The sequence below is a fragment of the Syngnathus acus genome, chromosome 9 (genome assembly GCF_901709675.1).
Source record: "Syngnathus acus chromosome 9, fSynAcu1.2, whole genome shotgun sequence".
Lineage (NCBI taxonomy): Eukaryota > Metazoa > Chordata > Actinopteri > Syngnathiformes > Syngnathidae > Syngnathus > Syngnathus acus.
Window position 1 is genome coordinate 18,005,098 of NC_051094.1, and position 14,883 is coordinate 18,019,980.

The following is a 14,883-nucleotide window of genomic DNA, read 5'->3' on the forward strand; positions in this document are numbered from 1 at the left end:
GTGAGTTGTTTTGGGTGTGGGTTGTTCTCATCACAAATATGCACAATTGTAAAACATTTTTTTTTCATGGGTGAAGCCACAGGGCAAAGAAAGTCGGTTAAGAAAACCAACTCCCTAAATCTTTTCCAAAAGAAATGATGGTACATTCTTAATGTGTGTCGTGCTAGTATTCCACATTCGATTATCATAATTTGTTTTCTATGTGTGCGTTTAGTTAGTCTTTTTAACTTAATTTTCTGAGGAAATGAAAGCTGAATTCGGCAATACGATTTAAAAATCCAAGTTGATAAACAATACAACAGAATCTAGAGAAACATTTTATTTCACATACTAAAAACGATTAAAAACATGTACAATTGTATACTAAATATTGTTTACAAGAGATGAATGATTTTAAATGCTGTAATTAGTAGAGTAGATGGCATATCACCTGTGTTTTTAAGAAAGTGTATTTAAATTGCTTTAAAAATAAAAAGCGGTATTCATTAAATGTTGCTTGAAATTAAATCAGATATTTATATGTACAGTACTTGTAAAAAACTGACATCCTATTCTCAATTGTTTTTTTTTCATAGTTCATGAATTAAAAAAAAATCCATAATCAAGAAAAGCCACACAAATCCCTGCTACCTTGACTCCGAAAAGTATATTATTTTTTGTATCCGCTTGTGATGAGTCTTGAAAAATTTGAAAATCGGTTGCGAGACACTGCAGGTTTGCATCATTCACTGGGATACCAACTTGAGATTCAAGGTCGATGATCATAATCACTGATCATCCTTTTGATGTGGGACAGCTTGGACCTGAGATACTTGCACTGCTTCCTATTGATCAGGTAATCAGGGGACTGAAAGAAAGGAATGCGAAAACAAAACTGAAAATATATCAAATTACTAACAAAAAACTGAAACAATATCATATAACAAACAAAACAAAACCTATGGCATTTTTAATGACTTACTTTCTTTAAGTTCTTCAGTCTGGTGTACTGTTCCATGGCATCCTGAAAATGAAAAGAAAAAAAAACAACTTAAATAACAAAAAAGAATTAAAGGTTTGACCATCATACAATCATGTGCACGATGAAATTGCCAATTCACTACGGTTCCGTATATTAGCAAGGACTAACCAACATAATTTTCTTCATACACAGGTATTGTAGCTATATTTCTATTTATATTGTGCAGCAGCTGCATTTATGGGTGTATTCTTTTATTATCTATGTTGTGCAATCAAGCTGCCTTTTTCAGCAGCTAAGGAGAGTGTAAACATAATTAGATCTGACATTTACCAGCTTGTACCTTTCACACAGCAATGCATTCTACTACCGAATTTTTAAATTCGCAAATGTACTTCTAATATTTAGGATAAATTGATTTCCTAATTTATTATTTATTTATTCTTGAGTTAATAAGGCCTCAAAATTTTGATCTTCTGAAATAACAAAGGAATTGACTACACCCAGCCCTCTTCCAAGTCAACTGTCCATATAAATTTGAGAAAAATACTGAGGCTAGTAGACATGTTTCTTGCCACGAGTTGATATTTTACTGACTTTATCTCACCACAGAATGTAAGGCCCATGTTTCTACTTTTTAATAGTAATTATCATTGGACACAGACAACGGCATCCAATTTTCTTTTTCAAAACATGTCCACTGTGGAGTGTGGCTGGGTATGTCACAGCTACGCCAGAGAGACAACCTTCAACATTCTACATTCAGTTTTTGTAGTTCCCCTCACCCGCGTCCTACCTTTTTACTTTACTATTAGGAGTCTACTATCTTTATCTTTGTAAGCAGCAAACCATCAATCCTTGCCAGTTTCGACCACGTCACTGCTTGCAATTCAGCGGGGCTCCGTGGCTGTTTGTCTACTGTCGTTCAACGGACATGCAAGTATGGCTTCAGATAAACGGGTTTTTATGGCTCTGTGCACCAATTGCACCCTTCTTCTAGAGAGGCTGTCCCTGCTAGAGGGACGTGTCCGTGAGAACAGAACAACCCGATAACCATAGATGTGGCGGACACATATGCGGGCTGGCCCGGTTAGCATTAAGCGGCTTGCTTACAGCGATGAACCTGTAAAGAGCCATAGCCGTCCCAATCCACCTTGGTCATAGATGACTCCATTAATGCATAAGGTCTTTTGTAGGTGAGGGCATGGACTGTGAGACCGGTTTTCTTGGATAGTCGTTCTAGCAGTCGAAGTTGTTTCTTAAGTTTATGGAGTTCCGGGTTGAACCAGGGTGCGGAGTGAGTAAAGGTGACTGTTTTGGTTTTCAGAGGAGCCACTGTGTTGAAGGAGGTAGACATAATATTGTTTTAGGAGTTCACAAGGTCCGTGGGCGTTGGGTTTTCCGGGGGGGTGAGGGCGGAAAGGGTTTTTGATATGCAGGGGGAGAGAGTGTCTAAGCAGATGGACTTAAGGTTGCGAAAGATGATTGTGCGGTTTTGTTTAGGTTCGAGGGTGGGGGTGTCAATGTCAAATAAGATGGCGAGGTGGTCAGATATGGTGAGGTCGAAGCTAGCAATGTTGTGGATGTGGAGGCCAGTGCTGCAGACCAGGTCTAGGGTGTGTCCATGCTTGTGGGTCGGGAAGGTAATGTGTTGAGTGAAGCCGGAGCAGTTGAGAAAATCCAAGTAGTCCCTAGAATGTTTACAGTCAGGGGAATCAATGTGCAGGTTAAAATCACCAAGAAGTAGGAGGGATGATGAAACAGAGAAAGGTGCAGTGATGAATTCTGAGAGGTCAGATAGGAAAGATGGGTTTGGTTTGGGGGGGGCGGTAAATAATAATTTGTAATTACGTATATTGTAATTTGTATTTATATTGTGATTTGTATTTGTATTGTAATTTGAATTATTTATATTTGTATTATATGTTTTGTTATATGTATTTGTATAGTTATTTGTATTGTATTGCTATTCGTATTATTTGTATTGTATAGTTATTCATATTGTTATTTGTATTGTATTGTCATTCATATTGTATTATTTGTATTGTATTGTTACAGTAATCCCTCACTACATCGCGGTTCGATTATCGCGGCTTCAGTACATCGCGGATCCCCCCCCCCAAAAGAAAATTCACAAATTCAAAATAAACCTTCTAAATTGAGGAATTATGGCACGAAAGTTGCCCATACGCCAGCAGACGGCAGGGAGTGTCTACACAATTGCAATACATACACTTGTACCTTTTATAAAAAACGTTGTTATAATAAGAGTCCTAAAAACATATTGACAGTATTGTACCTTGTTATAAACTTTTTTTATAATAATTAAGAGTTCTAAAAACATATTTATAGTATGTACACTTGTACCTTGTTATAAAAAACGTTGTTACAATAATAATAAAAGAGTTCTAAAAGCATATACATGTCACACACACACACACACACACGCACACACACTCGCGTATCACATTTATATTTATATTACATATATACATTATTTTCTGTATGTCCTTTATACTTCGTATTAATATAGTATTTTCATGTTTGAAACTATTATTTAATGTTCTAATGATAACATATGTACTTATATGGTTTAATATCCACTTATTGATACACAAACAATGTATGTTAAAGGGTGACACTACTTCACGGATTTTCACATATTGCGGGGTGGTCTTGGTACCAATTATCCGCATTAAACGAGAGATTACCGTATTGTATTGTACTGTACTGTACTGTACTGTATTGTATTGTAAAACATGTTATGCCAGCTGTCACCTTCTATTTGTCTAGAAATATTGTAATTCTAATACAAATTAAAGATAAATAGAAAGAAAGAAGAAAGAAAACTATATGTATAAAGTATATTTTTCAAAGATGGTAGCTGACGTAATCCATGTAAAATTAGAGCAAGGTCAAGATAAAATTAGCCCAGAAGCCAGACTTTGAGAAGGGCTGGAGTAGCCTTACCAACCTTACCCTTACCAGAAACTGAGGGCTGCCATCTGGATGTTTGTCCAGTTCTCGATCCAAATGAGCAAGTTTCTGGTTCATATTGTCCAACTCAACTTGAATTCTTTTGTACTCATGGTAATCCTGCTCAAATTCATGTTTGTAGTTCAGACGCTCCTCCTCATCCACAATAGAAGGAAACAGTCTACAGAGGGAAGGAAGTTATATGCACATAGTTTTAGTACATGGAAAGTACGCTCCAGAAATACCAGGCCTGCAATCAGTATAATAACTGAAAAAAATCAAATCAAGTTCTGAAAGAAGCCTTCAGTCATATTAATAGAAAAAAAAAATCAAAATATTGTCCATGTACTAACTTGCTAAAGTTCTCCTCAAAGTCATCTCCTGAATCTGGACCAGTGTCATAATCGTTCAGTCTGGGCTTTAGGCCATCCATGGTGCTGGAGATATCGGAATTCCTGCAAAGAAAATTCACATGTATATTTGGCTTTTCCATCCCATTAAGAGATAGATGTTTATACTTGGGTGTCCAAACTATGGCCCCATTGTGGCAGAAGAGAGGAACACGTCTTTATTCCACGACTGTCTGCCAACAACGGTGGCTTGAGACAATTCATCAAAGAAACAAAGAGACATGACATCTCAAAGGACAAACATCATCCCACCACTAACTGTAGGCCAGCTGGATGAGAGGCCTGGTACGGAGGTCTGCCACACAGCACACAGGCGGGCGCCCCCCGCCCCCCAAAACACCCAGGAGGACACTCAAAACACACAAAAAGCATCAAAGAAACAAAAAGACATGACAAAGACATGACAAAGGACAAACATGACCCCACCACTAACTGTAGGCCTGCTGGGTGAGAGGCCTGGTACTGAGGTCTGCCCCCCCCAAAAAAAAACACCCAGGAGGACACTCAAAACACACAAAAAGCACCAGGATCCAACACTATCCCTGCTTAAGAGTACAAGGCAGGAGGCCCTGCTGATACAGAAACTGACTTTGCTATTCCGGTCTTTGTGGCTTGAGGAAAAGGTCCCACAACAGTTCAGGAATGCCAGTGTCGTCTGCATCTACAAGAGGAAGGGCAACCGCCAGTCGTGTGACAACCACAGAGGTATCTTCCTCCTGTCCGTAGCCGGGAAGCTCTTGGTTCGAGTGCTGCTCAACCATCTCCTGCAACACCTAGAACAAGGACACCTCCCAGAAAGCCAGTGCGGCTTCCGTGCCAGTCGTGGGACAGCGGACATGATATTCGCTGCGCACTAACTCCAGGAAAAATGACGAGCAACACTGCGACCTCTACATGACTTTTGTCGACTTAACATAGGCCTTCGATACAGTCAGCAGGGACGGACGGCTTATGGAAGATCATGGAGATGTTTGGCTGTAACTTCGGTCTCACAATCATTACCAAAAAGACTTAAGTAGTGTACCAGCCTGCCCCAGGAAAGCAGTACCAGGAGCCTCATGGGCTCAAAGTCAAAGGGCAGAAGCGACAGGCAGTTGACAACTTCACCTATCTAGGCAGTACCCTCTCACGAGCGGTGAACATCGACGTTGAGGTCAACAGGCCAGCGCTGCTTTTGGGAGACTCCGTGAGAACGTGTGGGAGCGAAGGGGACTCGGTCGGTCCACCAAGTTCAAGGTTTACCCTGCAGTGGTTCCAACCACCCTTCTCTATGCTAGCGAGACCTGGACGGTCTACAGCAACGCCCGACAGCTCAACCATCTCCACCTGAGTTGCCTCCGCAGACTCCTCTGCATCAGATGGCATGCCCAGCGTCTACACCCTCTTGCAGAAGGCACAGGTCAGATCTCAGCTGATGCAGATTGGCTCATTGATCAAGTGACATTCGTCCGGATTTTTGGCACGAATGCCATCGGACCATCACTATAGCTGAATGCCATCCAGCAGTGTGCCAATTTACATATCCAGTGCACTAATACTGACCAGGATAATTTACTAAAATTATACAGTCATCCCTCGTTATATCACGGTTCAGCTTTCACGGCCTCGCTGCTTTACGTACTTTTTTAACTGTACATTGTGTTATGGCTTCAGATGAAAAAGACACTGCAGAGCGGAGTCAGGCCACAGAGGTGCACTATATATTATGTACTTTGTATTGATGATTAAAATTATTATATTACTGTAATTATCTGGAAGAAAGTGTTTACTTCTCTTTGTTAAACAAATGTTTAGACCTGAAAACAAGTTTTGTACTTTGGTTTCAATGTTATACCTGTATAATACTACTATAATACGACTTGGATTTCACCTATCAAGGTTTCTTTTCGGAACGTAACCCCAGCGAAAAACAAGGGATTTGTCAGGGAACAGAGACAGGGCTACCAAGTGCAGCACGATCCTTTATTGGCAAAAGGGAAAATGGGGACGTAGAACGCTGGACCTGCGGTCTGGCTGGCGTGGCTGAGCAAGTAGTCAGAACAGGCGGTGATCTGGAGCGTGGTCGAAGGGCGAGCAAGTAGTCAGGACAGGCGGCGATCTGGAGCGTGGTCGAAGGACGAGCAAGTAGTCAGGACAGGCGGCGATCTGGAGCGTGGTCGAAGTTCAAGGAAGCAGTTGGCTACAAAGTTTGGTCCGGGGACAAAAAGGCAGCAGTACCACGGGCAGGGTAATCAGACGAACTGACAACCACTGGCAGAACACAGAGAGGTTAAATAGGGAACCTAACGAGCTGTAGCAGGTGCTGGCAATTCCATGAGTCGGGCTAGGCTGGAAGTCAGGTGACGTGGGAACGTGACAGAACCCCCCCCCCCCCAAGGGACGGCCCCCGACGTCCCAAAAACAGAACCCCGAGTCGCCCAGTCCTCCTCCCCAGCAGCGGCATCGGGAGATGCCGACCAGGGGGCCGACCAGGGGGCCGGCGCGGGAACCGAATGGGTCCCTACCGGACGACTCCGAGCAGGAAGCCGGTCAGACCATAACACCCCGCCCACTGGAGCAGAACCCGGCTGCGGACGTCGCAACGGCAGCCGAGTAAGGGCCCGGGCCATACGCCGCGGCCGACGGCGAGACCGGACCCGCGGCCGCTGCCCACGGGTTGGAGAAGCGGAGGGCCAAGAGGCAAGGGCACGGGCTGAGGTCGAATAGCGGTTCTGGGGCAGGGACTCGCGACAGGTGGTGGGGGGCAAGAAAACCGACCCCAAACGGATCCCTGCTTGGCGGGTGCCCTCAGATCTCTTCTGGCAAGAGGCCACCCAGTGACCCTCACCCCCGCAGTACAGGCAAAGCCTATCTCTGATGCGCTGACTGCGCTCCCTCACAGAGAGAGAGGCGCGTCCTATCTCCATCGGTTCCGGCCAGCTGGGCTGGGTGTGAGGAGCAGTAAAGGCGCGCTGACTTACGTGGACAGGGTCCCTGGCGGACGACAGGTCAGGCGGAAAAAACGGTGCTCTCCCTGACACCCGAGGTGTCGGGCTGATGTCACGGCGACGGGGGGGCAGAGTCACCCTCCTCTCCTCGCGTCGCCTTGACTGGATCCGCCGGTCCACCCGTGCTGCCAGGTCCATGGCCACTTCAAGGGTCTGAGGGCGCTCGTAGGACACCATCTCGTCCTTGATATACTCCGCGAGTCCGTGGATGAAGGCACCGACGAGAGCCGGGGTGTTCCAGTCGCTACGACGCGCCACCGTCTGGAACCGGATGGCGTACTGGGCGACGGATCTGCTGCCTTGGTGCAGCGTGAGGAGCTCTGTGGAGGCGTCCTCCGAGGCGGAGCCCAAGTCAAACACGCGCAGGATCTCAGCTGCGAAGGCGTCGAACGACGAACAGGCGGGTCCCTGCCGCTCATATTCTGCCGTTCCCCACAGCCATGCCTCGCCCGTCAGGTGAGTGAGCACGAAACCCACCTTGGCTGGTTCCGTGGCAAATGTGACGGGCTGGAGGTCGAACAAGACGCGGCAGTTTGTCAGAAAGGCCCGGACGTACTTGGGGTCACTGTCGAACCTCGCGAGGTTGCTGAGTCTGGGCTCAGGGACGTCCACGTGCTGCCCGGGCGCCGAGGCAGGACGGGGCGTGGACATAACGATGGGCTGATCGGCGGGGCTGAGCGGAACGGTCGTGGACAGAGCTTGCGCAAACCGGTCTGCAGCAGCCAGAGGAGCCAAGTCTTTGAGGTCCCTGAGAGCCTCTACCAGTTTCTGGTGGAGCTGATGGTGCTGCTGCAGTTGCTGCTGCTGCAGTTGCTGTTGCTGCAGCTGGAGCTGCTGTTGCTGCTGCTGGACGACCCTAGTTAATGCCGCCATCTCCTCTGAGGTCTTGCTGAGCTCCCACTCCGTGTGGGTCAAGCGGTCCATGTCTAAGGAATCGTGCGCTGGTTGCATTTTTGGTCAGTTTGTTCTGTCAGGGAACAGAGACAGGGCTACCAAGTGCAGCACGATCCTTTATTGGCAAAAGGGAAAATGGGAACGCTGGACCTGCGGTCTGGCTGGCGTGGCTGAGCAAGCAGTCAGAACAGGCGGCGATCTGGAGCGTGGTCAAAGGGCGAGCAAGTAGTCAGGACAGGCGGCGATCTGGAGCGTGGTCGAAGGACGAGCAAGTAGTCAGGACAGGCGGCGATCTGGAGCGTGGTCGAAGGACGAGCAAGTAGTCAGGACAGGCGGCGATCTGGAGCGTGGTCGAAGTTCAAGGAAGCAGTTGGCTACAAAGTTTGGTCCGGGGACAAAAAGGCAGCAGTATCACGGGCAGGGTAATCAGACGAACTGACAACCACTGGCAGAACACAGAGAGGTTAAATAGGGAACCTAACGAGCTGTAGCAGGTGCTGGCAATTCCATGAGTCGGGCTAGGCTGGAAGTCAGGTGACGTGGGAACGTGACAGGATTACTGTATACACTTCTGTTACGTCCAATTCAGTCTGTTAATGTTAACCATTTAAACGAACGTTAACAGGTGTGATGCTCAGCCGAATAACTTAAATAATGACCTTGAAATTTACCCGTTCTATTTTCACCTTTATCTCTGTACTGTAAATCTTATGTCGAAGAAGAAATTTGAGGCTGCTGTTCTTAAAATGAGCTACACCATTTTTTTATAATAAATCAATCATCCATCCATTTTCTGTACCGCTTTGTCCCCCCACGGTGGTCGCGGGCGTGCTGGAGCCTATCCCAGACATTATTGGGCAGTAGGCGGGGGACACCCTGAACCAGTTGCCAGCCAATTGCAGGGCACACAGAGACAAACAACCATTCACACTCGCACGCACACCGAGGGGCAATTTGGAGTGCTCAATCAGCCTATCAAGCATATTTTTGAGATGTGGGAGGAAACCGGAGTGCCCGGAGAAAACCCACGCGGGCATGGGGAGAACATGCAAACTCCACACAGGGAGGACCGCACCCTCCTAACTGTGAGGCGGACGTGCTAATCAGTGCGCCACCGAGCCGCTGATGACTGCAGTGTTGAATTTAATTATATTCAAAAGTATAACATATTTGACCACTTAATTTACATATTTTTCCAAGTTTAATACTTAATAATAATAACTAATAATACTTAATAATTTAATAAAGTCCCCTCCGTGAGTCGTCACCTTATCGTGGTGGAGGAGTTTGCGTGCCCCTATGATCCTAGGAGCCATGTTGTCTGGGGCTTCATGCCCCTGGTAGGGTCACCCATGGCAAACGGGTCCTAGGTGAGGGGCCAGACAAAGCACGGCTCAAAAAGCCCCTTATGATGAAAAAGATATATGGACAGATTTCCCTCGCCCGGACGCGGGTCACCGGGGCCCCCCTCTGGAGCCAGGCCTGGAGGCGGGGCTCAAAGGCGAGCGTCTGGTGGCCGGGCCTTCGCCCATGGGGCCCGGCCGGGCACAGCCCGAAAAGGAAATGTGGGTCCCCCTTCCCATGGGCTCACCACCTGTGGGAGGGGCCAAAGGGGTCGGGTGCAGTGCAAGCTGGGCGGCGGCCAAAGGCAGGGACCTTGGCGGTCTGATCCCCGGCTGCAGAAGCTGGCTCTTGGGACATGGAATGTCACCTCTCTGGCTGGAAAGGAGCCCGAGCTGGTGTGCGAGGCAGAAAAGTTCCGACTAGATATAGTCGGACTTGCCTCCACGCACAGTTTGGGTTCCGGTTCAAGCCCTCTCGAGAGGGGCTGGACTCTCTTCCACTCTGGAGTTGCCCACGGTGAGAGGCGTCGAGCAGGTGTGGGTATACTTATTGCCCCCCGGCTGGGCGCCTGCACATTGGGGTTCACCCCGGTGAACGAGAGGGTAGCCTCCCTCCGCCTTCGGGTGGGGGGACGGGTCCTGACTGTTGTTTGTGTCTATGCACCAAACGGCAGCTCAGAGTACCCACCCTTCTTGGAGTCCCTGGAGGAAGTGCTGGAGAGCTCTCCTTCTGGGGACTCCATCGTTCTACTGGGTGACTTCAATGCTCACGTGGGCAATGACAGTGAGACCTGGAAGGGCGTGATTGGGAGGAACGGCCCCCCCGATCTGAACCCGAGCGGTGTTCTATTATTGGACTTCTGTGCTCGACACGGATTTTCTATAATGAACACCATGTTCAAACATAAGGGTGTCCATGTGTGCACTTGGCACCAGGACACCCTAGGCCGCAGTTCGATGATCGACTTTGTAGTCGTGTCATCGGATTTGCGGCCGCATGTTTTGGACACTCGGGCGAAGAGAGGGGCAGAGCTGTCAACTGATCACCACCTGGTGGTGGGTTGGCTCCGATGGTGGGGGAAGATGCCGGTCCGACCTGGCAGACCCAAACGCTCTGTGAGGGTCTGCTGGGAACGTCTGGCGGAATCCCCTGTCAGGAAGAGCTTCAACTCCCACCTCCGGCAGAGCTTTTCCCACGTCCCGGGGGAGGCGGGGGACATTGAGTCCGAGTGGACCTTGTTCCGCGCCTCCATTGTTGAGGCGGCCGACCGGAGCTGTGGCCGTAAGGTCATTGGTGCCTGTCGTGGCGGCAATCCCCGAACCCGCTGGTGGACACCGGCGGTAAGGGATGCCGTCAAGCTGAAGAAGGAGTCCTATCGGGCCGTTTTGGCCTGCGGGACTCCGGAGGCAGCTGACAGGAATGACTACCGCCCCGTGGCACTTACGCCCATCATCATGAAGTGCTTTGAGCGGCTTGTCTTGGAGCACATCCGGTCAGTTCTCCCCCCCACCATTGACCCCTTCCAGTTTGCGTACCGAGCCAAACGGTCCTCTGAGGATGCCATCTGCTCTGCCCTCCACTCGGCCCTCGCCCACCTGGAGGGGAAGGACTCGTATGTGAGGTTGCTGTTTGTGGACTTCAGTTCTGCCTTCAACACCATTGTGCCGCAGCGTCTCATCAGCAAACTTGACAAGCTGGGCCTCAGTACCTGCCTCTGCAACTGGCTACTGGACTTCCTCTGTCAGAGGCCACAGGTGGTACGTGTTGGCGACAAGATCTCCGCCAGCATCACGCTGAGCACAGGGGCCCCCCAAGGCTGCGTGCTCAGTCCGCTGCTCTTCACCCTCCTGACGCATGACTGCGCTGCCACCTGCAGCGGCAACCGCATAGTGAAGTTTGCTGACGACACGACTCTGGTGGGTCTCATCACCAAGGGAGACGAGACTCAATACAGGCTGGAGGTTGACCTTCTGACCGCGTGGTGCAGGGACAACAACCTCTTGCTGAACGTCGACAAGACCAAGGAGATTGTGGTTGACTTCCGGAAGGGTCACGCCCAACACCTGCCGCTGACCATCGACGGTGCTGTGGTGGAGAGAGTGAGCAGCGCCAGGTTCCTGGGGGTGCACATCAGTGAGGATCTCTCCTGGTCCACCAACACCGCGTCGCTGGCGAAGAAGGCCCAGCGCCGCCTGTACTTCCTTCGGAAACTCAGGCGAGCGGGGGCTCCTCCGGCCGTCATGACTACTTTTTACCGCGGCACCATTGAGAGCGTCCTCTCCAGCTGTATTGCTGTCTGGGGTGGCAGCTGCACTGACCACGACTTGAAGGCCCTGCAGCGCATAGTGAAAACGGCTAGTAAGACTATTGGTGCTTCTCTCCCCTCCTTGAAGGACATTTACACCTCCCATCTCACCCGCAAGGCGACCAAGATTGTGAGTGATGTGAGTCACCCCGCTCACTCTTTGTTTGAACTTCTGCCCTCTGGGAGGCGGTACAGGAGCCTGCGCTCCCGCACCACCAGACTTTCCAACAGCTTCGTACTCCAGGCTGTTAGGATCCTGAACTCGCTCCCCCTTTCAGCGTAGCGTCCTGTTCTTGCTGTATGCACACTGGCTCGGTTTTGCCCCTCTTATTTAATGGGTTATTGGTCTGTTATTTATTCATCGCTCATTTTATTTTATTTATTATTTATTATTTATTATTTATGGTTTGTGCCTTCTTGTTTTTGTTTTGTGTCGCCTACTTGTATGTCTCGTCACCGTGGGATGGAGGAAACGGAATTTCGGTTTCTTTGTGTGTCTTGACATATGAAGGGATTGACAATAAAGCTGACTTTGACTTTGACTTTGACAGGTACCGGATGGCCAAGCGGAACGCGGCTTCGGCGGTTGCTGAGGCAAAAACCCGGACGTGGGAGGAGTTTGGCGAGGCCATGGAGAATGACTTCCGGATAGCTTCGAGGAAATTCTGGTCCACCATCCGGCGTCTCAGGAGGGGGAAGCAGTGCAACGTCAACACTGTTTACAGTGGAGATGGCGTGCTGCTGACCTCGACTCGGGACGTCGTGTGTCGGTGGGGAGAGTACTTCGAAGACCTCCTCAATTCCACCGACACGCCTTCCATTGTGGAAGCAGGGCCTGGGGACTCTGAGGCGGACTCTCCAATCTCTGGGGTCGAAGTCACTGAGGTAGTTAAAAAACTCCTCGGTGGCAGGGCCCCGGGGGTGGATGAGATCCGCCCGGATTTCTTAAGGGCTCTGGATGTTGTGGGGCTGTCATGGCTGACACGTCTCTACAGCATCGCGTGGACATCGGGGACAGTGCCTCTGGATTGGCAGACTGGGGTGGTGGTTCCCCTCTTTAAGAAGGGGGACCGGAGGGTGTGTTCCAATTACAGGGGAATTACACTCCTCAGCCTCCCTGGTAAGGTCTATTCAGGGGTGCTGGAGAGGAGGGTCCGTCGGGAGGTCGAACCTCGGATTCAGGAGGAACAGTGTGGCTTTCGTCCTGGCCGTGGAACAGTGGACCAGCTCTTCACCCTCAGCAGGATCCTCGAGGGTGCATGGGAGTTCGCCCAACCAGTCCACATGTGTTTTGTGGACTTGGAGAAGGCGGTCGACCGTGTCCCTCGGGAGGTTCTGTGGGGGGTGCTTCGGGAGTACGGGGTACCGAGCCAACTGATAAGGGCGGTTCGGTCCCTGTATCACCGATGCCAGAGTTTGGTCCGCATTTCCGGCAGTAAGTCGGATTCGTTCCCAGTGAGGGTTGGACTCCGCCAAGGCTGCCCTTTGTCACCGATTCTGTTCATAATTTTTAGGGACAGAATTTCTAGGCGCAGCCGAGGCGTTGAGGGTGTCCGGTTTGGGGACCTCAGCATCACGTCTCTGCTTTTTGCAGACGACGTGGTGCTGTTGGCTTCTTCAGGCCGTGATCTCCAGCTCTCACTGGAGCGGTTCGCAGCCGAGTGTGAAGCGGTCGGGATGAGGGTCAGCACCTCCAAATCCGAGTCCATGGTCCTCGATCGGAAAAGGGTGGAATGCCCTCTCCGGATCGGGGATGAGATCCTGCCCCAAGTGGAGGAGTTTAAGTATCTTGGGGTCTTGTTCACGAGTGAGGGGAGGATGGAGCGCGAGATCGACAGGCGGATCGGTGCAGCGTCGGCAGTAATGCGGACTCTGTACTGGTCCGTCGTGGTAAAGAGAGAGCTGAGCCAAAAGGCAAAGCTCTCAATTTACCGGTCGATTTACGCTCCTACCCTCACCTATGGTCACGAGCTATGGGTCGTGACCGAAAGAACGAGATCCCGGATACAAGCGGCCGAAATGAGTTTTCTCCGCAGGATGTCTGGGCTCTCCCTTAGAGATAGGGTGAGAAGTTCGGTCATCCGGGAGAGACTCGGAGTAGAGTCGCTGCTCCTCCACGTTGAGAGGAGCCAGATGAGGTGGCTCGGGCATCTCATCAGGATGTCTCCTGGACGCCTCCCTGGGGAGGTGTTCCAGGCATGTCCCACCGGTAGGAGACCCCGGGGACGACCCAGGACGCGCTGGAGAGACTATGTCTCTCGGCTGGCCTGGGAACGCCTTGGGATCCTCCGGGATGAGCTAGATGAAGTGGCTGGGGAGAGGGAAGTCTGGGAGTCCCTCCTGAAGCTGCTGCCCCCGCGACCCGACCCCGGATAAGCGGAAGAAGATGGATGGATGGAATTTAATAAAGTTTAAAAAAGTTAAGGCTATACCTAATTTCTGTTAAGTGCCCCACCTGTATATGTTTATGCATGTGGCCCTCATTGAAAAAAGTTTGGACACCCCTGTTCTAATATGTATACTTGCCTGAACTAATTCTGTAACCCGAGTTGTTAATCATGAATGTTGATACTGGTTTGTAATACAAACATGAATGTGAAATTATGAATAATTATTGGCTACAGTATCATTGTAGTTTTTCTCAGAGTAGAACAATGTCTATTTTATCATACAGTCAAACTAAAATATGAGAAAGTATGCACGCTTCTTGACAGAGGTTTAGGGAGCTACACCACTATCTAGTACATTATATTCAAAAAGTCTACACACCCATGATCAAAGGCTAGGATTTCATGGCATATATTTGTGAGCCCATAATAAATCCTTTCAAAACTTTCCTCCTGAGGTTTTCTCAGGCTAAATGAGTGAGTCTTTTCAGCGTGTCGCGGGTCCTCCCCAGAGCCTGCTCCCAATGGAAAGTGGCCTCAGTGTCCAGGAGTCATCCTAATTACACCCGAGCCACCTCATCTGGGTCCTTACTTGGATGACTTTTCACTAAAGAGCCCAGAT

The 14,883-nt window shown here is 49.5% G+C and overlaps 1 protein-coding gene across 2 annotated transcripts in view; it reads right to left on the reverse strand.

The window, feature by feature from the left end:
• Positions 1-296: 296 nt before the first annotated feature.
• The window catches only part of oclnb (occludin b), a 35,802-nt gene continuing 21,215 nt past the window's right edge, over positions 297-14,883 (reverse strand). Inside the window, exons 6-9 of one of the 2 annotated variants that reach the window (XM_037259501.1) lie at positions 4,288-4,389; positions 3,944-4,115; positions 962-1,003; positions 297-847 (exon numbers count right to left, since the gene is read on the reverse strand). In XM_037259501.1, coding sequence (XP_037115396.1) covers positions 749-847; positions 962-1,003; positions 3,944-4,115; positions 4,288-4,389 — 415 coding nt within the window. In that variant the 3' untranslated portion in view covers positions 297-748. The remainder of the gene's footprint in view (positions 848-961; positions 1,004-3,943; positions 4,116-4,287; positions 4,390-14,883) is intronic. The other variant, XM_037259502.1, reaches the window with a different exon arrangement.